The sequence below is a fragment of the Triturus cristatus genome, chromosome 3_1, assembly GCF_964204655.1.
Source record: "Triturus cristatus chromosome 3_1, aTriCri1.1, whole genome shotgun sequence".
NCBI lineage: Eukaryota > Metazoa > Chordata > Amphibia > Caudata > Salamandridae > Triturus > Triturus cristatus.
This window is the reverse complement of record NC_140583.1, coordinates 612,686,338-612,707,061: the sequence shown is the minus strand read 5'-3', so window position 1 is coordinate 612,707,061 and position 20,724 is coordinate 612,686,338. Positions and strand designations below refer to the sequence as shown.

Below are 20,724 nucleotides of genomic sequence, written 5' to 3'. Positions count from 1 at the left end.
GCAGTGCAGTATGTTCTTGAGACATAGGGCGGTGCCTGGGTGGAATGTTTGGGAGGACAGATGTTAGTTCTAAGCAATACCCTGACTGAATAATTTGTGTCACCCATCTGTCTGAGGTGATTGTCTCCCAGACGTGAAGGAAATGTTGTATTCTGCCCCCGACCGGAGTGGAATGGTCTGGAGGGAGCGGGGGAAAGTCATTGGGTAGTGGGTGTGGCAGAGCGGGTGGTATTTGTTTTGCCTCTGCCCTTATTATTATTGCCTCTGTATCCGCCTCTTTGATAACCCTTTGTGAAGGTAGATTGAGGAGGGGATTTGTAGGACGTGGATGCACTATCCGAGGAGTAGCCTCTGCCCGTGCCTCGAAAGGAAGAGCGGCGAAAAGAGCACCTAGGAGTGTGTGACTGTAGGGCTCCCATGGATTTCGCCGTGTCAGTATCTTTTTTCATCTTCGAGGGCTTCATCAACTTTTGGGCCAAATAGATGATCTTGGTCGAATGGGTGATTTAATATAGAGGCTTGTACCTCAGGTTTAAAACCTGAAACTCTGAGCCAGGCATGACGACGTAGAAGGACACTGGTGTTTATGGCCCTGGAGGCTGTATCTGCTGCATCTAGGGCACAGCGAATAGAGGTATTAGTTATTATTTTTCCCTCTTGGATCAATTCATTGGCCCTGTTCTTATATTTTTCAGGGAGATGGTGCATGATGGTCTCTAACTCATCGTAGTGCGCCCTGTCGTATCTGGCCAATAGCGCTTGCGTGTTGGCGATCCGCCATATGTTGGCGGCTTGTGACGCAGTGCGCTTCCCTGACGCGTCTAGGAGCTTGGACTCTTTGTCAGGTGGTGGTGCTTCGCCTGACGCCTGAGAATTTGAGCGTTTCCTAGCTGTAGATACCACTAGGGAATCCAATGGTGCAGGGCCTTTAATATATGAAGGGTCTGTGGGGGCGGCCTTGTATTTCTTCTCTATACGGGGGTTTAGGACCCTGGCCCTGACTGGGCCTTTAAAGACCTCCGGTGCATGTTTAATCACCCCTTTTAACATAGGTAGGATGGCAGTAGACCTGTGTGCGTCGTCAAAGGTGTCTAGGAGAAAATCCTCCTCCACTGGGTCAGTGTGTAACTTCACCCCGTGGTAGTGTGCCGCCCTTTGTAATAGGTGGTGAAAATCCAAGGAATCTTCAGGTGGGGATGGCCTAGATGGGTAAAGGTCATCCTGTGGGACATCTGGGATGTCCGGATTATTATAGTCGTCCCATGGGTCTGGAGATCCAGTAGGGGTGGGATCCTGTGGCACATCTGCTGGATCATAATATGGGTCTCCTAAGTCGTCTGGGGCAGGAGACAAGGTTGGGGAACGATGAGGCGGGGGTGGAGAGGGTAGAGGTGGGGAGGGTGGAGGAGGTGGAGGAGGAGGGGAAGGCACTCTGAAAGGGGAGGTAGCAGTGTCTTTCCTCTTTGGAGGTGGAGGTGGAGCTGGTTTGTCCAGGTGTCTCTTTTTTGTAGACAATGTCAAATGTCCAGTTTTTGGATCCTTGGCGAGTGTCTTTTGGAGAAGATCCGGTGTGAAAAGTTCTTGCGACACTGGTTGTTCGGTCGGCGCCAACGTTTTCGGGGCCGACGGCTTTTTAGGCTTGTCCAAGCCGTGCTTCTTTGGGACCTCTGATTTTTTGGTCGGCGCCGAAGGAGGCTTCGGTACGGGAGTGTCGGTGCCGAGGGCCTTGTGATGTGTGGTCGGCACCGGCAGGGCAGGTTTCGACACCGAAGGCTTTGGTACTGGGTTCGGTGTGGAGATGGAGGCCGATCTTTTCTTCGGTGCCGAAGGGTGTTTTTTGGTACCGATGGTAGGCTGGCTCGAGCCCGAGCTGCCGGAAGGCTTAATAGGCTTCTTTACCCGGCCCGAAGGTGGGGTGTGAGAAGCAGTATCCTTGGTCTTGCCTAGGCCCGAAGGCGAAGGTGTGACCGAAGCCTTTTTGGGTATCGGTGTGGGAGGGGGTATTGTACTCACGACCCTCTGCGCCGGGGTGATGTCCTCCACATCTGAGTCATCGGCCTCGGAAGCACCGACGAGGTCGTCGTCCTCTTCTTCGATGTTCTGCTGTCCCGGAGCTTCGACGTCGTCCCCGAAGATGTCGACTGGAGCGGAGGTCGAGGAGTGCGCCATGTTGCGTCTAGCCCGTCGATCTCGAATAGTCTTTTTGGAGCGAAAAGACTTGCAGGCGGGACAGTCTCGAGCCTCGTGTTCAGGGGAGAGGCAGAGGTTGCACACCTCGTGGAGATCGGTGTGGGGAAACTTGGACCCACATCGAGGGCACTTCTTGAAAGGAGTTCTTTCCATCAGCCGAGACCGGAGCCGGAATAGGCCCGAAGGCCGCCGTCGACGACCGGAATCGTAGAAGTGCCGAAGAGAAGGTGATTAAGAGGATTTATTATCTGAAGGATCTCGATGAGCAAGGATTTTGCGTCGATCGGTGAACTGGAAAGTTCGGAACCGGAGCGCGAAGTATTACATCCGAGCCCGATGGCGGAAAAAAACAATCTGAGGATGGAGCCGAAGCCCATGCGCAATACGAACCAAGGGAGGAGTCACCGAACTCGTGACTTCCAAAGACTTTCCAAGAGGAAAAACAAACTGCAAACATCCGGGCCCAACACCAGATGGCGATCTATGCACAGTGTATAATCTGCAGCTCATATGCCTCGAACACAGTGATTTACACTCCCTAAGTGACCACCTTTGTCTGCTATTCAAATTTGTTAGGAGTAGCAATTGTCTTTCAGAGCTCCAAAAATATTTTCATGTGACTAAATCTACTTCCATAGGTGGGGACTATTGGATGAGTTTGCATATACCCACAAACTCATACTGCTTGACACAGATCCACCCTGGAAAGGCTGTAAAATGTACTGTTGGGGAGGGACAGGGAGGACCTCCAAAATTGGTGGGCATGTACGTACGGCAGGGGTTAGACTGCTCAGTGCATTTGCTAAGCAGTTGTGGATATTATAAGTGGATATATTGACATCAGTGGAATGAATCTGTGGAGGCTGAGATCAAGATTCTTAGTGTCCTTAAAGCTTATAAACTCCATTTTGTTTGTGCACAGCTATGATTGAGGAATACGTAAAAGGAATGAAGCAGCAATCGGACCAATCTACAGGGATTGGGTACCTTATTTGGCTAAGTTACTTCTTTTACAATTAAGAGGACAGGATTGTCCCATTGATGTGTGTGGAGAAGTGTTGAGAAAGGTCATTTTATGAAAGAAATTATGAAAGTACTCACTTAGAAAGATGCTGGTATCCTCCTACAAATCCACATATATCTTGACAGTTATAGGTACGAAATGGCATTGCTGTGGCTTGCCGTTGGGGTGCCGTAGTGGGGCATCACTTTGCACTGAAAAAATATGCATGCTGTATTTTGAGAGGAAGGGGCTGGATCCCTGCATGGCAAGGGAAGGGCCGATTTATCTGGCGAGGGTGTGCCCACACAAATATCCCAAGATATGGGCAGGCTGGGAACACTACAGAAGACTCCAAATCGACTTGATTAGACAGTTCTAGGCATCGAGATAATATTCCTTTTCAGCCAAACCTTGATGTGTATTATTTGTGATAATTTGTTGCATGGTCATGATTTGTAGGGGGTGTAGATGTTACAGTGTAACAGGCAGCACAAAGGTATGCACAATAGAAGATATGTCTTTTTGTTTCCTGTTAAACAATGAAAATGATAATATAATATGTTCTAAATAAGAAAGAAAGATGTTGGTACCCAAGAGGCTTGGTCATGTGCTTCGTGCATTTTTCAATAAAAGTAGAGTTGTTCCTAAGGGGTGCAAAATGACAATTATGAAGTAGTAGAGACTGCTCCATCTTAATTTCAACAGCCAAGCACTGGAATAAAGAGAAAGAGCAAGAGGCAATTTGTCTACCCTAAATGTTTATACATTACCACACCCCACCAACTCAGTTTTCATGATCAAGACATGTGAGAACCATGTTTTAGTGAGATTAAAGAGGTCAAGGTCATAATGTTTCAATGTAATCAGAGATTTCCAATCTGTGCACTACTACAGATCTACAGTTATTTCACAGTTTTAATGACAGTTTTTCAAGTTGGATCTGAATGATGTTGCAGTGATCAGCTTTAATTGGGAAACAAGTTTTAGATGAGGGCCTGTGTTCACTCACAACAGGAATGGACTGGAAGAAAGACGGCTCAGTAAGAGGATAGGTAGATATGTTAACGCCCAGGTATTACGAGTATAGGTCATAATCTTTGACAGGTGTATGAATATCGTCTTTGGAGGAGGATGTGCATGTTCTGTGGGGCTAGAAGAGTGTATGTTCATCGAATTATTTCTCCAGGAAAAGTTGTAACTAGAGTAGAGGCGCAAAAAGTCACATTTATTTATTTATTTAGTGCATTTTTATAAAGCGCGGACATTACCCAAAGGTGTCAGAGCGCTGTACAATAGAGCTAGTTACGTTACAAGAGAAAAGTGGTACAGAATATAACATTACACAGACTAAAAATGAAGGGTACACAAACACAAAATCCAACACAGCACGCAGGGGTGAGGGATGCACAGGAAAAAATACAAATTTACAATGAAGAGTGAATTTCCAAGAGGGGCCGGAGTATGAAAGTATTAGTTCTGAAAGTGTCTTTGGAAGAGAAGAGTTTTGAGTTCAGCTTTGAAGATCCGGGTAGAGGAGATGGCCCGGAGCAAGGGGGGAAGTGAGTTCCATATTCTCACCGCATTGCCTGAGAAGGATTGCGCCATCGATCTTTCCCTTTTGAAGACGTGGGGCTCAAGCAGAAGCTTTTCTGCATTACGAGAGGGTCGAGAGCCTCCGGACAATTTCAATTTATTTGCCAGGTAACGAGGGGAGGACAAATGCAAGGCTTTGTGTGTGATGCAGGCAGTTTTGTAAATAGATCTTGCCTCAATCGGAAGCCATCGAAGAGAGGACAGGATAGGAGTGATGTGGTCGCCTCGTTTAGACCCTGAAATGAAGCGAGCTGCTGAATGGAGGATGGATTTGAGAGGGGAGAGGTGGGATTTGGGTAGGCCTGTCAGAAGAGAATTGCAATAATCCAGTCATGAGAGTACCAGCGATTGTACCAAGGTTTTTAAGTCATTCTCCGGGAAGAACCGACGGATCCCCCATAGAAGGCGCAACTGGTACCGTGCGTTCTTGGCATTAGAGTTGATGTGGGAGATTAAGTTGAGTCTTTTGTCAAGAATGACACCTAGAGATTTAGCGCTGTCGACAATGATGGGTTTGTTGTTGAGCAGGTTCAGCTGATCCATCCACGATTGAACAGGAGGAGGTGAGAGAGATGTCGAAAGGAGGAGTTTTGGCGGGATTTAGAATGAGTTGGTGAGCTAACATCCTGTTGTGGATGGAGTTGAGAGTAGAGTCGAGTAAAGAGAGATCGTGTGCGGAAGACACCTTGAGGTAGATTTGAGTGTCATCCGCATAAAGATGGTAATGGATCCCAGATTTGCTTAGGAGGTTCCCTAATGGTTCCAGGTAGAGATTAAACAGAGTCGGTGCCAGGATAGAGCCTTGAGGGACACCTTGACCTACAGCCAATAGAGATGAAAGACTGTTCGCTATCTTAATCATTTGGGATCTGTCTGAGAGGAAAGAGGCAAACCATTTAAGCACTGTGTCATCGAATCACGTTCTCAGTTGTAGAGTGTTGAGGAGGGTGCTGTGATTAACAGTGTCAAAGGCTGCAGAGAGGTCAAGAGGAATCAGAAGACAGGATTCCCCGGAGTCGAGTATATGCAACGCATCATCAATCACTTGCAGCAGGGCTGTTTCAGTGCTGCAATTTTGGACGAAGACAGATTGGAAAACTTCGATTATTGTCACATCAGGTGAAGAGTTAAAGGATTGCTGAGAAGTGATCGTTCAAACGGAGTGACCAATTTGGTTAGTTTGTCAATCTTGTTAGAAAACAGTGGAGAATAGATTAAATAAATTATAAACTAAACCAGATGTCATCTCAAGCAGGTCAAGATTTTGGGATGAGGGGGGCTCAGTGAAGGGTTGGGAGTAACCAACTTCACTTCATATCAGGGGAGTTAAGAATATTATCCTCTGAAGATCTGGACATGGTGATTACTGGATAGGGTCTGGACAGGTGGACCATCATTTTTGGAGTCTGGGGTCTTGGTAGAAAATATCAGGATGGTAGAATTCAGTTCTGGAAGGCTTCCATGTTCACAAAGGAATGGGAAGACACGGGGGCTTTCAATCAGAGCGTAGTATTGTCTGGAGGTGGAGGTTAGCCGACAATAGAAAAGCAGAGGTATGACAGATGCTTACACTTGTAGTACTCCACATTGAGTGCCTTATTTAGCAATTGGTGCACGGGTTATGCTGTAACAAAAGTGGCGAATGTCCTGTCCGCCATACTACCAGTGCATTATAGTCTACGATACATGTAATACCTCGGACGGGATAGTCGCCAAGTTTTTACTGAGTATACAGTCTGACAAACTGTAAATAAGGCTAAAAGTCTTTGAATTCAGGAGTATGCCAAGGGTAAGTCACATCTACAAATAGCACATTCTTTCTGAATTGGACCCATGCCTGCAACACTGGAAGCACATTTGCCAACAGTTTTTCATTAACATATGGTTTTTAACAATTAGAGCCATTCCAATTCCTTGTTATAGTTTTAGTAAGATTACGTTACGTTTCTTGGGGAGAACATTTCACTTAAAATAACTCTGCCAGATTACTTATCAAACAACTTCTTAAAAAGGTCATGTGGATTGGCTGGCAGAAATTTATATCTGCACTTTCTTGCATCACTGCTGAAAAACAGGACTGGTATAACAATGTATTTTTGTTGGGTACCTGATGCACTCCATATTTTTCAGTAAGCCACTGGAAACAAAGAATATATCACAGCAGGCAAGCTTGTGATTACACAGTACCTACCAGCGGACAGGCCCAGGGATCCGGAAATAACTTCAGCCTGTTTTTGGAAGCATTCAGACAGCTCAGTGATTTAAAACAGTGAATGAACAGGACAGGCAGCTCGGTCAATTGATTGTCAGACACATCCAGCTCTTGCAGTTTTCTCAATCCAATCCAATTTGTTGCTGAAACAAATATTCAAAAGATGTGAAAGAATAAAAGCTTTCATTATAACGCTCTGTATTGGTTTATAATTTCAGGGTAGCTTATTACTATACCACCAAAGTACAATAGCACCACTTACCATTTTCTTCATCAAATAATTTTTCTAAAAGGTTTTTGGAAGCAGTCAGTTTCTGAAGACTTGTCAGATGCAGAAACCCAACAGAAAGACAGGATAGTCTGTTGCTGGACACATCAATTTCAAGTAATCTGTGAGGGCAACAACATGGTCAATAAAACATAGTGATATCATTTTTTTGCAATTATGGACTCTTCGGCTAAATATTTGAATTTGGGTCTCACAATCTGTACATTTATCACAATTAAGAAAAGATCAGGACATGATTTCTTACTTTTCACATGAGAAATGGGAAATTACCTTGGGGATACTGCAACTAATGCTGGTGGTAATTCTCAATTTCGGAACCCATTCTTACCCGGTAATCCTGAGTGGTATTACCATAAAAGTGATATTCCACCTTGCTTTTAATTCTGGATTCCATTACGAACTAATGGGGTAACCCAAAATGGCCAAAGGACCTGGGTGCAATACGATACAAAAACAATTGGTCCTATTGACAAGGATACACAATAATACTCAATATTGTTTACACAACAAACCTCATTCATATGCGAGACAGAGAGAGAGAAACAAAACGCAATTAGACACTGTATTATGAAAAACAGTGCAATATTTATATTTTTAGACTGAAAAAAGCAAATGCATACAATCATTTGGAAGTGTGGTAATTAAAGACCTAACAGGCGGATCTTCATCAGGACATAAAAGGAAGTCCATGAGCAACCTTCAGTGGTGTGAAAGAGTCACGCTCACTCTTAATATATGGATGGGCAAGTAGACTCCTTAGCTAGCCTCACGTGTGGACGGGAGAATATTTTAATGTTTTTTTGCATAAAAAGTATTTAATACCGCTTTTAAAATCCAGGGACTTTGTCCAATTTCGACCTGCGTTTTTATATTTACAGTTCTTACCTGATCATGCAGTGATGCTGGCAGTTACTTCCTATTAGGAAGAAGCTCTATATTGGAATACAATTATGAGTGCCTAATTTACAATGATGTGATTGATAGGTTGGCCTGTTTTCCTCTAACTTGTACTTACTGTTTATATAATGTGTGATCTGAGCGCAATACGGTGGCCTGTATATTTTAATGTTTTTAATGTATTTATGTGTTATGTTTTTATATTTTCTGATTATGACGCATAATCAAACAAAGATTTATTATCTACCTACATATATTACAATTAATCACGCGATGAATATCCTCCATTCAATGTTTTGCAACACACCTCTAAGAAGCACAATCAGTGAGGAACACAGAACCCTAGAGATTAAATCCGTTTAAGGATCTACAGTCCACCTACATTAATACAAATCATAGAATACTTAGTCCAATAGATCAGATTACTTTAAATAATCTTTTGGTTTAATAAGAACATTTTTGGGGGGGTTTTATGGAATTTGGACATAATATTGATCAAATATGTTTTCAAATAATTCACAATGTTTCAACAGTATGACCAGCTGGTAACAGTCATGTACAATTAAAAGAAATGCATTTGGTGGACAAAGTGCAGACTGAAAAGATAGGAATAGAGCACTCACATTGGCATCCTTTTAGCAATAAGGATCGCAAAAGATTCAAGGTTGGAACACTGAAAATGTTTTGGAATCAGTCTTACTGAATCTTTTAAATAGGTCTTTATTTAAGTATGTGGTTTCAAATTAGGTCTTGAATTTATATATTTAGAAAGATCAGTAGTAATTTGTAAATGGAGAACTTACAATTCAAAGAAGAAAAAAAGAACGAACACACGAGGAAATAAAACAAATCAATTAATAAAAAGAACTTGGTTGATAACTTTTGTAAAGATTGAAAATGTGATTGAATGCTGGATCAAGTAAGAGATAACTCTCAGGATTTTGTGAGAATGCATGAAGAACTATTGAAAATATCCATACATTTTCTAGCTGTAGGAACTCTAAATCATTTGAGTATACATAGTTGATGGAGGCATAAAATAATACTTATTACATCTATGATGACATGCACACATTTTATAGTAGTTTGTGGATGCACAAGCTGAAATATATATAGATATATATATTCACTGATGAGCATATTCTATAAGAAGGATAATATCTATCACAGCAAATTGATGAAGAAATATCAGGATAAGGAAGTGACAAATTAAATGATTCCAACAGAACGAATCAAGTTTAATAAAGCGGTGCCATTCAGTAGAGACTCAACCACAAGATGCAAAGGAATTTTGGGCAGACAAATGACTTTTTGAATAGTAGGGGATCTCCAAGCCATTGCAGTGTTTGAGGTTTTGAAAACTTCAGATCTCATATTTAAAAGATAAAGAGCAATAGCTTGGGTCAGGTATTTATAGAACATTTAGTTACCTGGAGTCAAACGAGGACCTGGAATGGCATGAAATCTAAATGACTAAAGCCCCGCATGCAGAACTTAACTACATACGCAAATTGGGTGCCAAATTTGATACAAATCCATTCATGTGGCCCAAAAATATAGACAAATCACAAACAGCCTTTCTATGGAAAGTGAAGCTAAATCATAAATTATACAGTGGCAGCTACCACTGTTTAACTTGCATGTATATATTGCTGCTCTTATTATGGGATAGAACCACTTCAGAAGGGCAGAAACTCAGTCAGTCCCAAAGTGCAGGTAGTGTGTTTCACCCATTACTTCCCCATTTCTTCGCCAAATCTCAGCTAGAGTACTAGTTATCTCTAAGAGTATTACAAAACATCGATGCAAGGGACGCTCTGGGGCAGTCAGCTTTGCTTAGTCAGTCTACCCGTGATTGTGATAGTTTGTCTATCCAGGATGATTTGCAGTGGGTGTTTGGACCTGGAGGCTCTTCTGCCTAACCTGTTTCAACTATAACAGAGTTGTTCCGTATGGGCAATGGGTCTTCTGCCCTTATAAATGAACCAAGTTGGTGCATGTCAGAGTCTATTTAGCTAAACGTTTGTGTATATTGCGTTTCTCATCAGTGGTGTATCTCTCCCGTCAAGGAGTTATGTTTCTTTTCTGTTGTACGTTACAGTAAATGTTCTTTTCCCCCCATTTGCTGCACATGCCAATATTGAAATTGTTAAGGGTTAACTAATCAAAATGTAAAATGCGTGGGATTTACTTCTGCAGATTTTCCGACACTTGCCATAGAGCAATTTGCAACAGTAAATCCATTTATACCTGCCAGGAAACATTTAGTGAATTTCTGGCAGTAGTAAAGCAGACAGTTGTTGGTGTAAACCTACAATTATTGCAAAACATTTCTTAATGGAGAGGACCCTATATATATCAAGGAAACAATTAGCGCTGATTTGTAGTTTGGCTGGCACATTTTCAGTGCACTAAGGTGGAGTCATTTTCACCACCGCTAGTGTTGTGGTGAAAAATCTTTCACCACAACAGAGTGCTTTCTATCAAAGAAGCCACAGCAGGAGCCACAGTGAGAAGAAAACCTCTCGGAGAAAACCTAGAAATGTTTGACACTGCAGACTCTACTGTCACCCAATGTGGACACTGGAAATAAACACGCAAAGTAGGGGTACATTGTCAATGTCCATTGATATAACCCTGTTACCATGCTCGGGGAGGTAAACAGCCTTCTCCCTACACCAGCTTCGTTACTGGGCATTCCACCGCATGTACTGCACTGACTTCTAACATACTGCAGCAGTAGCAGGCGGCAGAATGTCGTGGGCAGTGGTGTGAATACCAAGAGTACAGGGAGGCACTGCCTATAACAAGCATCAGCAAGGGGCACACCTGTAAATTAAATAGTTTTTAAAGCTGGTGCACAGAAGAGCATACCTGTACAGGTACAGCTGTAAAAACTAAAATAATTTAAAAATAAAATAAAGGTGAACCACAGAAGCTCATCTTCACACCCGGGTTACAGTCCAGTAAAAACAACATTTTTTAAAAAGCTGCCCTTCCAAGGGGAAAAAGAAGAGCAGCAACAAAAAAGGTATGAGAGGAAATGTGAAAAGGAAGCACCACAGGTAAAAAAGACAGAAATAGCTGTGGGAGAAATAATGGTTTAAGGAGTGTATTCGTGTGAGTCACACAATGAAATGTTCGTGAATTGTTTGAGGATATTTCCCAGCATGTTGGGGGAGAGTCCATCACCATATCCAGAACAGTCTTGCAAAGAGTTAGCTTTGCAGAAATTGACTGAGTCAAGCCCTCTAGATCAGGTGGCAAATATACAATCACTCTTGTGCGGTTAACTCTAACAGTCAGTGATGTCACGGATCATGTTATGAGTGATGTAATATGTGAGGTCATAAGCAGTACATTACGGGCTGTCAGTTATACTTAGCTCAGGTAACTATAACTGCTGAATTTCACTGGTTTTGTACGAGTAAAATCCGAGCCTATCTATAACGTCCCAGTAACCTTTGTTTTTCTTCAGTGAATTTCAAAGTTTTTTTTAATTCTATTTCCCAACTAGAACGCCCCTGTAACTTTTGTTTTTTTAGGTGAATTTATAGGGTGGGTCAACTTCGATTTCCTAACTATAACGTCCCTGTAACCTTTGGTTTTTTTCAGTAAATTTCTATGGTTTTTAACTTATAGTCACGTTTGCAGAGTGGTGGAGTGAGGGGGCGGGGCCTCCCACCAGCTCTCAGGAATCCTGCTGTGCCGGACTTACTGGAGGTAACAGGAGGGCTTCTGAGCCCCCAAGAACCCTCAGCATCCAAAAGGAATTCATCCCCCCTACCAGCAGGGTGCCAGGAGGCGCGTTTGCAGAGTGGAGGAGAAAGGGGATGCGGCCTATGAACACCTCTTAGCAATTCTGCTGTGTGGGACTTACTACAGGTAGCAGGAGGGCTTGTTGACCACCGAAAACCTCTCAGCAACCCACTGTGTGTTTTCATTTTTTAGCCCCGAGGAGGTGGCGGTACCCAGGGCCCAGGGGGGTTCGTAAGCCCTTCCCCGTTTACTTTAAACATGAGCCCCAGGGAGGTGGTGGTCCCCGGGGCATTAACAAGCCCTTGGAGGGGACCCCGTGCACCCCTTCCCTTTTTGGGGGGCATGCCCTCGGGACCTGGCCCACTTCGGGGCTATTTGAAAAACAAGCGTGGGAGACCAAACTTGTTTTTTAGTTTTTTTCCATCCACAAAGATATTAGCAAATATTTTGCGAAAATTGCAGTGAATTAATAAATAAAATGCTTTTTTGCCCTGCCGGGGTCCCTCTGGGACCCTAAGACCAAGACTTGGTGGTCAGGGTATTCCTACTTTGCCCCCTTAACTTTTTATTCATGTTTTGTGTGGGACTCGGCTAAAGCAAAGTCCCACGATGGCTACCAACACTTCCTGGTTTAAGTGTTGGCAGGCAATTTGAGCTTTGCAGATCTATGCACAAGCTTGTCATTATTCACAAAACTTCACAATCATAGATATACAAATTTGAAATTTAGATTTTCTTTTAATATCTCGCAAACTACTGAAAGGATCTACACCAAAATACAAAAAACATAATCTGGGGACCAAAAGCTAGTTTGCCAAATTTGGTGTAATTCCATTCAGCGAATCATGCTGCAGGCTTGTCTAAAGAGTCTGTGGCAATTAACATGGTAAACACACTTTTTTGATTCACTTTTTTCCTCGGCCCCCACTTGACGAATCACCCCAAAACTTTCTATGCACAGCAAAACCCAACATGAAACTTTTTTGGGAAACTTTCGTGAAGAGTCGTTTAACAGCGCCAAAGAAATAGGCAAGTCAAAAACACTGTTCTACCTACTGGTGACCAACAGGGGTGGAGTTGGGGGCGGGGGGGGACAGACAGATAGACACACACACACACACACACACACACACACACCCACACACACACACTCACACACCGCGGAGGTCGAAATGCATTGGTAAAGCTGCGACAAGTCATTTCTGGTATGTGTGGTGTGTATTTACTATTCTTAACTGCAAATCCATGTAGAGATATATACACATAGATAGATACATAGCCAGTGACTTAGAAATATATCTCCATATATAAATTTATATATAGAGATATATTTAAAAGTCACTGTATATGTATCTATCTATATGTAGAGTTCAGTACAGTATACAGATACTTACATGTATAGACTTTCTGTCACAATATTTTGGGGTCGTTGATATTCTTAATAAGATATTTTTCAATCTTATTGATTGGTTTTTATAGGACAATACATTATTTAGTCTAAAACTGAGTATACATCATGAACGTTTTAGAATGATCCACTAACAGCAGTCCAACCCCTAACCAGCAGTGAACTTGAACCATTTGAGCTCAAATCCAACCAACAAACTTAGTTAAGATTACCTTATGGAAACACAAATACATACACCTCGGAAGTGTTCTAATGGTCTTTCTCGTAAGAGCATCTTCTCACTAGATCGAGGATGTATTCCTCCCAGTCTAATATGTTACTCCAGTCTTCTTCTATTTTCTTCCTCAAGTTGCTCGATTCAGTGGTTTCTAATTCTGGCCACTTCAGCAAGACTTTCATCCAGTTCTTCAACTTGTGGGCTTTATTCGATTTCGAATTATCACAATTAATTTGTTTTGCCAGGCACAACACTAAGTTTAAGAAATTGCATTTACTTTTGTTTCTCCTATTCCTCGCCATGACCCTGGGAGGCAAAATATTTTTGTAGGGTGGCATTTCTTCCATGATATTAAAGTAGTATACATTTTGCCAGTTACTGAGCAAAGTTAGTTTCAGGCTTGTTCAACAGAAAGTCGCATTGGACTCAGTATACAGGGGTGCTGCTATTCAAGGTTAACACTCGACAATCAATGTGTGGTTATCGTGAGCATAATGTGAGTGAAGCACCACAACTCACCGTGTACAGAGAATTTCGTCAGATGACTTTACATTGGGTACTTCAGTCAGCTGGTTATCACTGAGGTTAAGTTTCTGGAGGTGTATGAGACCCCATGGAACTATCGAAGGAAGGGCGGTCAGGCAATTCGCAGATAGGTCCAGTTCCACAATGTGGCGGGAAATATCAATAAACCAGTCCAATTCCACCCATGGAAGCTTGAGGTTTGTCCACCGTAAGCAGGTAGCCTAGGAATCAGAAACGGATCAACATTTGCATTATTTACTTCCACTGATAACATTACATTAGCACACTGACTGATACAAATATAGACAAGTGGGAACATTTACACCAGCGTATTGCAAAAACAAAATCCAATTCATAACTCTGTACAGTACATCTTCCTCATTTCTAGTGAAACATACACCACAAATGGAAACGGATTTTAAAAGTATTAAACTCGAAAACGAATGAATCTTTTTAATACAGAAAATCTACCTCTGCAACCTCTTTGTGACCACCGATTCTGAGTTTGTAAGCACCGCTGATGTTTTAAACAGTTAATAAAGATACCCTGTAGAGGGTACATGGGGATGCCATTGTCCTGCTTATAGTAGTAATGCAATTACAGTTATGATGACCGGTATTAATCAACACATCCAATCATCAGTTGATGGAGTGGTTAAGGAAAAAAAAAAGATCCTCAAATTTTGGATCCAGTTGTCTTTATTCCACGTCCACAAGTAAAGAAGCAACAAGAACTTGCAACAATGGGGGAGGCAAACAACCTCACACCAGCCAGGCTCCAACTGACCAACTTAAAATCCCAGAATTCTAATCCAATACATCCATTCCACACAGATTCCATGAACCAAGTAAAAGCCCCATACCTTTCATATTCCAACATATACCATAGGAGGGAACATATTAAAATGGAGGTAACCAATTTAAAGATGTGGAAAACATCATGCTCCAAATTGAAACCTATGAGAAACACTTTGAATGATGGAAGGTATACTACATATTTTTTCCTATCTATTGCTTGTATTTAGCGCGAACATTGCGCAGAGACCAAGTTAAAGCTTTTTGTGTGACTGAGGTGGTAACAGTGATAGAAAATATGAAACTTCGAACTTAATATACTCAACTCATTTTATTGAACAACAGCTAAGTAGTCCAATCACCTGATGGAACGGATACACTTTCTGGGATAGCCTGATCTCTGAAAGTCATTTCAAGGCAAAAGTGAAGAGAAAGTGGTTCACAGGGGGAAGGTGTCTGGTACACATAGTAAATAGCCCTTCATGTGCATCTCACCAGTAGAGCAAAATTCTGTTTTGGCCAATCTAGTAAGGGTGGGCATATGTGGCATCATCCAGTTGTAGAAGTTCAAGGCCTTGTAGGACATTATGCATTAAAAGACATATGGTCATGAACTCAACTTATCGTTTTGTCAGGGGAAAGTGCAATCAAATCAGTGTGAATGAGATTTTGTTTGTGCTCGAGGCCATGCAAATAACCAAAAAAGGTCCCTTCCGCATCAGAAAAGGAAGAAAGCACACCTTGCAGCAACTTGGGAGAAAGAAAAAAAAAATTCTTTCAAGTAACCCTCACCCACCGGGTTTCCCCTTGGTGGCATGCTTCATAGTAGGGTCCATCCCTGCCCTCTACGTACAGTATGTTCCTCCTCCTATTAACGTACTCTTTCTTCAAAACTCTAAGCAAGTGTTCCACTTTATTTAGGTGGCGTTAAAAAAAAAACAGAATCACTTCCAAAGTCCTATTACTTGGTAAAGAGAAAGGAGGAGTGGGGCTACCCTACTCCAGTAAGATGGAATGGCTTGCTTACTGAAACAATCCACACACTGGTTCAGTCCAAACCCCATACTCCAGCCTCCCCTGTGCACAGATATTGAGAAATACCTCTTTCGACCATTTACGCGTTTGCATCTATCTTAATGGACTACTTTAAACCACAACATTCCTTAAATATTCTTAGTGACACAATGCTTGCTGTAGAAAACCTAGACAAGCTCTGCTCGAGCTGAATCAAACATTCCTCATATACATCTATCGAGCACAACCCACTTAAAAAAACTGAAAGCCCACCACTGGCACTCATGGTCATCCCACAATATTCTATACATCAAGGATGTGATCAATAAAATCAATAAAGACAGCCCCATCCTGTTCTTCCTACTTCAAGCGTTTTCAGGCATTCCCAATAAGGAATTCTATAACTTCCTAAAACTCAAAGTAATGATCAATCGCAACCAACACTTCCAAAACCATCAACCACTAAGTATACTTTGAAACTTGGCTCTCTAGCCACCCAAACTCATCAAATCTCGCAAATCTACAGGTTTCTCCAGGAATCAAGCTCTAACCCCAATCATTAATATCAAAACAAGTAGTCAGACTCTTGCCTTAGGGAAGGCTATTCCCACCTAACGGTTAACATTTGGACACTGATTTGGAAACATGCCACCAAGAGTAAAATATCTTCAATCATACTCCAATGCAAATACTGGTTACTACATAGTACGTTTTGGACCCCAGCTAAGCTCTGCAAATTAGGCCTTAAATCAAATAAACCTCTCTTTTTAATACATGTAAGTCCCTCCTAAGGTAGCCCTAAAAACAACACATAGGGCATGGTGCAGTGTATTTAAAAAAGTGGACATGTAATTTTAGTTTTTAAGGGCCTCATGTAGGTACCTTAATACCGGTCGGTAACGGCCGAAAATCGGTAAATATCCCGTTACCGACCGGTATTGAGGCACTTGAGATGTAGGTGGCTGATTTCTGGATTCGGTATTTACCGAATCGGTATTTACCGAATTGGTGAATCCAGAAATGCAATGTAGGGGGCACTCAAGTGAGTGCATTATTGGTGTCTGATTCGTTATTTACCACCAACTACAAGTTGATGGTAAATGACGAATACCTTACAAAAAGCATTTTTGTGCTATTTGTAAAGTGCCATGTGGCAGACATACATGCCCTTAGGGCATGTATGTGCGCCACATGTGCACACATGCACGAATCAGGGGTGCAACAGGGTGTCAATGTGACACCCTGCCACCCATGATAATGCCTCCCCTATTACCGATTCGGTATTTACCGAATCGGTAATAGTAACTGGCTTCCCATTCATTCCTATGGGCCTCCAGGCCCATAGGAATGAATGGGAAGGGATGCATTAGTACCGATTCGGTAAATACCGATTCATAAATACCGATATTTACCGAATCGGAAATAATTACCGATTATTTACCTACATACTATTTACCGATTCATAAATACCGAATCGGTAAAATTTGGTATTTATGAATCGGTAAATAGTATGTTACCTACATGAGGCCCTAAATGTCTTAGTGGTGAAAAACTCCTAAATTCAGTTTTTACTACTGTGAGGCCCATCTCTCCCATAGGATAACAATGGGTTGCTTTATTACATTTAATAAGTGATCACTTTTGTTTGGGGAGAGGTAGAAATGTCATGGTTGGTCTCTTAAGAATTGTAATTCAAAATCCTCTTTTAAAAATAAAGTTTGATTTTAAGTCACAATTCTGAAAATGCCACTTTTCGGAAGTTGGCATTATCTTGTCCTAACCATTTGGTGCCTGTAGCCTGTGTCCTGTATCACATGACTGACCAGTTGGTCTTTGTGTATTCCTCCCAGACAGTGAGACAAAGGGGGATGAGGTGTTGGCAGAATGGGCCCTCTTACCAGGATATGGGGTGGAGCTCTTCCCTGACACAATTACATTTCAAAGGAATTGCTTAAGCACACTCGCAAATAACTTTACACTAGCTTTTTCCCACCCTTGTCCCCTTTGAGCCTGGGCAAGGAGGAAGGAAATTCCAGATCCAACTGTGGTGGGAATCTCTAGAAGTTTATTTCACTTCAAAGCTAGCACCAGATATAAAAGTAGGACACCAACACCTACTCTTCAGTTCACTCCTGGACTCACGGAGGACACTCAGGAGGCCTGCGCTGCACTTCAGAGAACTGCCCTGCTGCTTGAGGCCTGCTTTGTACTTCAGAGAACTGCCCAGCTGCAGAAAGCCTGCCTTGAACCCTCAGGGCACAACCCTGATGCTAAAGAACTGCCCAGCTGCCTGAACCCAGGATTATCAGAATGACTCCAAAGGCTACTTGGCTGGCCTAGTGTTCTGAGTTACAGAGACACAAAAAGCTATGACAGCATGAACTCTACACTTGGACCCTGCCTGATGTTCTGTCCTCCAAGTGGTGCCCACCCAGTTCTGAACCCTTGGACGTTGTGCTAATGGTGCTCAAAAAATGAAAAACCAAAACTTGGGAGTTAAAACATTTTTGAGTCAAAAACTACACTAAGAACTGAAAGGACACCAAGGCCTACCTGCTCGCAAATCTGTCCAAGGTGCATCGCTGGTGGGCCCGACATCAGAGTAGCTCCCACTACGCTCTTCTCTGCAGCAGAAAATCCTGTTCAGTGACTTGTCACAGAAGGGGTCTCTGGCCTTGTGGATCCCTCGTCGGTTACATCCTGCAGTTTTGTCCAGCTGAAGATTTTTGACTTCTAAAAAAGTGACAGTCCAAACGTGGAAATCTTCACCGCAACTTCGTCCAGTCGCTCTACGATGATGACGCCTTCTCCTCTGACATCATTGGCTGCCTTGCCCCGCTGAACTTAAACTCCTTAGACATTTTACTTCAGAAAGTCCAAAGGTCAGCTGAGATCGAGCCCAATCTACTCCTTGTATCCAAAATGCACTCCAAAGTGGTCGGCTATAACTTTCAATTTTGCCCGGTCTTGCATGACTAGATGTCCACAATTGGCAATTTGATCTTTTAGGAGTTTGTTTTTACTAAAAACTTTTTTTAAATTTAACTCCGGTTTTACTGATTGGATTTATGTCATTTTGGTGTCAAAATGTATTCAATTGTACTTTATTTTTGTAACTTGGTGTGGGACTTTTATTCTGTTGCGTTTTCACTTTATTACTGTTGAAGGGCTGCTTAAATACTTTATACATTACCTGTACATTATGCCTGACTGCTTGTGTACCCAGCTACCAGAGGGTTAAGCACAGGTTAATTGTTAACAGTCGGGCTTCATGTGCGTTTTCTGGGATTGAGAACAAGCAACAGACTACATGTCCCATGATGCATTGCGATGGTTATTGCATGGTTTGCCTGCCCATGATGCTCTGAGACCAATCAGAAGACTCGTTATGGTTTATAAACAAACAGCCCCTTGTAACAGGTGCTTGACCTTCTATCCAGTTGAGGATCACGCCCCCCTTGTTCGAGTATCTTGTGCCTGAATTTCGAGTTTACTAGTTCACCTATCTTACTGCCGGTTCACGGAAATACGAAGGACCTTTCATCCTCGTAGTACCCTGTTCCCCTTCAGAGCACCTGAGGCCTGTTCACGTACCCGCCTTCCCAAAAGTACTTCGGAGAATTGCCCTCGCCTGCTCAATCCCGCCTTGGAAACACTGCCCCCGCCTTCACGAACTGCAACCCCGGAGAGACTGACATTGGTTCCGTAGCGGACCGTGGGCCAACGTGCACACGCAGTGTTTATTCTTCATGAGAACAGTTTTTGGCGTTATCGAGGGAGCGAAGAATAATGCTGAACGGAGCCTTCAATATCAGTTAAGTCTTCATTGTCGAAGTACACGACATCGTAAACCTTTCCTCACTATTGTACCGCCTTCAAGACATTTTTGAATTCATTTTTTTATTGATGCTTCTCTGTGCACGTGAGCGCTGACGAGCGTGAACACAAAACTGTCGACTGTAAATTACATCAAGATAAGAGACATCAATCCCTTTGGAGAGTCTTGTACTTTTGAACAAACTTTATTCATTTACTGCGAGTTGTTTATCGCTGGTCATCCACTCTGTGTTCTCCACCTGATAATCAAACTCCCTTGTACTTTGAAAAGAATGGTCGGACTTCTTAGTCCTTAATTGGTCACCCGCTGTTATTTCAGTTTAATCCAGAATCTTCAATACAGCGGAGAGTCTTGGTAAAGAGTGTGAGTATGGGCAGGCATAACATCTGACAGGTTGTTTGTTTCTTTAATTCCTTGGGTGGGTTAACTATAACCTTGTCTCTGTCTGTTCTCTCTTCTCTACAGGGTGCCTTGAATATCCCCGTTGTGGTCCTGGTGATCGTTTCCAGTCTCTCCACTCCCTGGGGGCTTCGACTATCCTCAGTGTATCTGACCTGGAGGTGTCATAGCTCTGAGGGAGGGAAGAGGCGTTATCTTCGCACCCGTGGATTTGGCACTACTAGCAATCATACCAAAGTCTGACATTAATAGAGTGACTTTTTGTGGTTCACCCCGACGAATTAAGGTTGTTGCTTGAGAAACGTTTTTCACCCACTCAATCAAAAAAACAATTTTTAACAGGTACTCAAAGCCATTGTCATTGGAAAAACAAATAACTGGAGAATGAGCTTACTTCTAGCTCAAAAAGGTACTTTGTGAAGTCTACTAAGAAAAAACAAGCTTGAAATAGACGTACAAGATGGTGTTGTCATATAGAATAATAAATCTATATAATTATTCAAGTCAGTTAATCTGGGTGAAAAATTTGGAAAAGGTACACATTATGACAATAGACCAGATTGCCTCTGGAGGACAAATACTGTC

General features: G+C 42.5%; 1 protein-coding gene across 2 annotated transcripts in view; it reads right to left on the bottom strand.

Annotated features, from left to right (window-relative positions):
- The window catches only part of LRRK1 (leucine rich repeat kinase 1), an 800,699-nt gene that overhangs the window by 388,820 nt on the left and 391,155 nt on the right, over positions 1-20,724 (bottom strand). For both annotated transcript variants that reach the window (XM_085644543.1, XM_085644544.1), the window contains exons 7-9: positions 14,088-14,314; positions 7,261-7,388; positions 6,978-7,141 (exon numbers count right to left, since the gene is read on the bottom strand). In XM_085644543.1, coding sequence (XP_085500669.1) covers positions 6,978-7,141; positions 7,261-7,388; positions 14,088-14,314 — 519 coding nt within the window. The remainder of the gene's footprint in view (positions 1-6,977; positions 7,142-7,260; positions 7,389-14,087; positions 14,315-20,724) is intronic.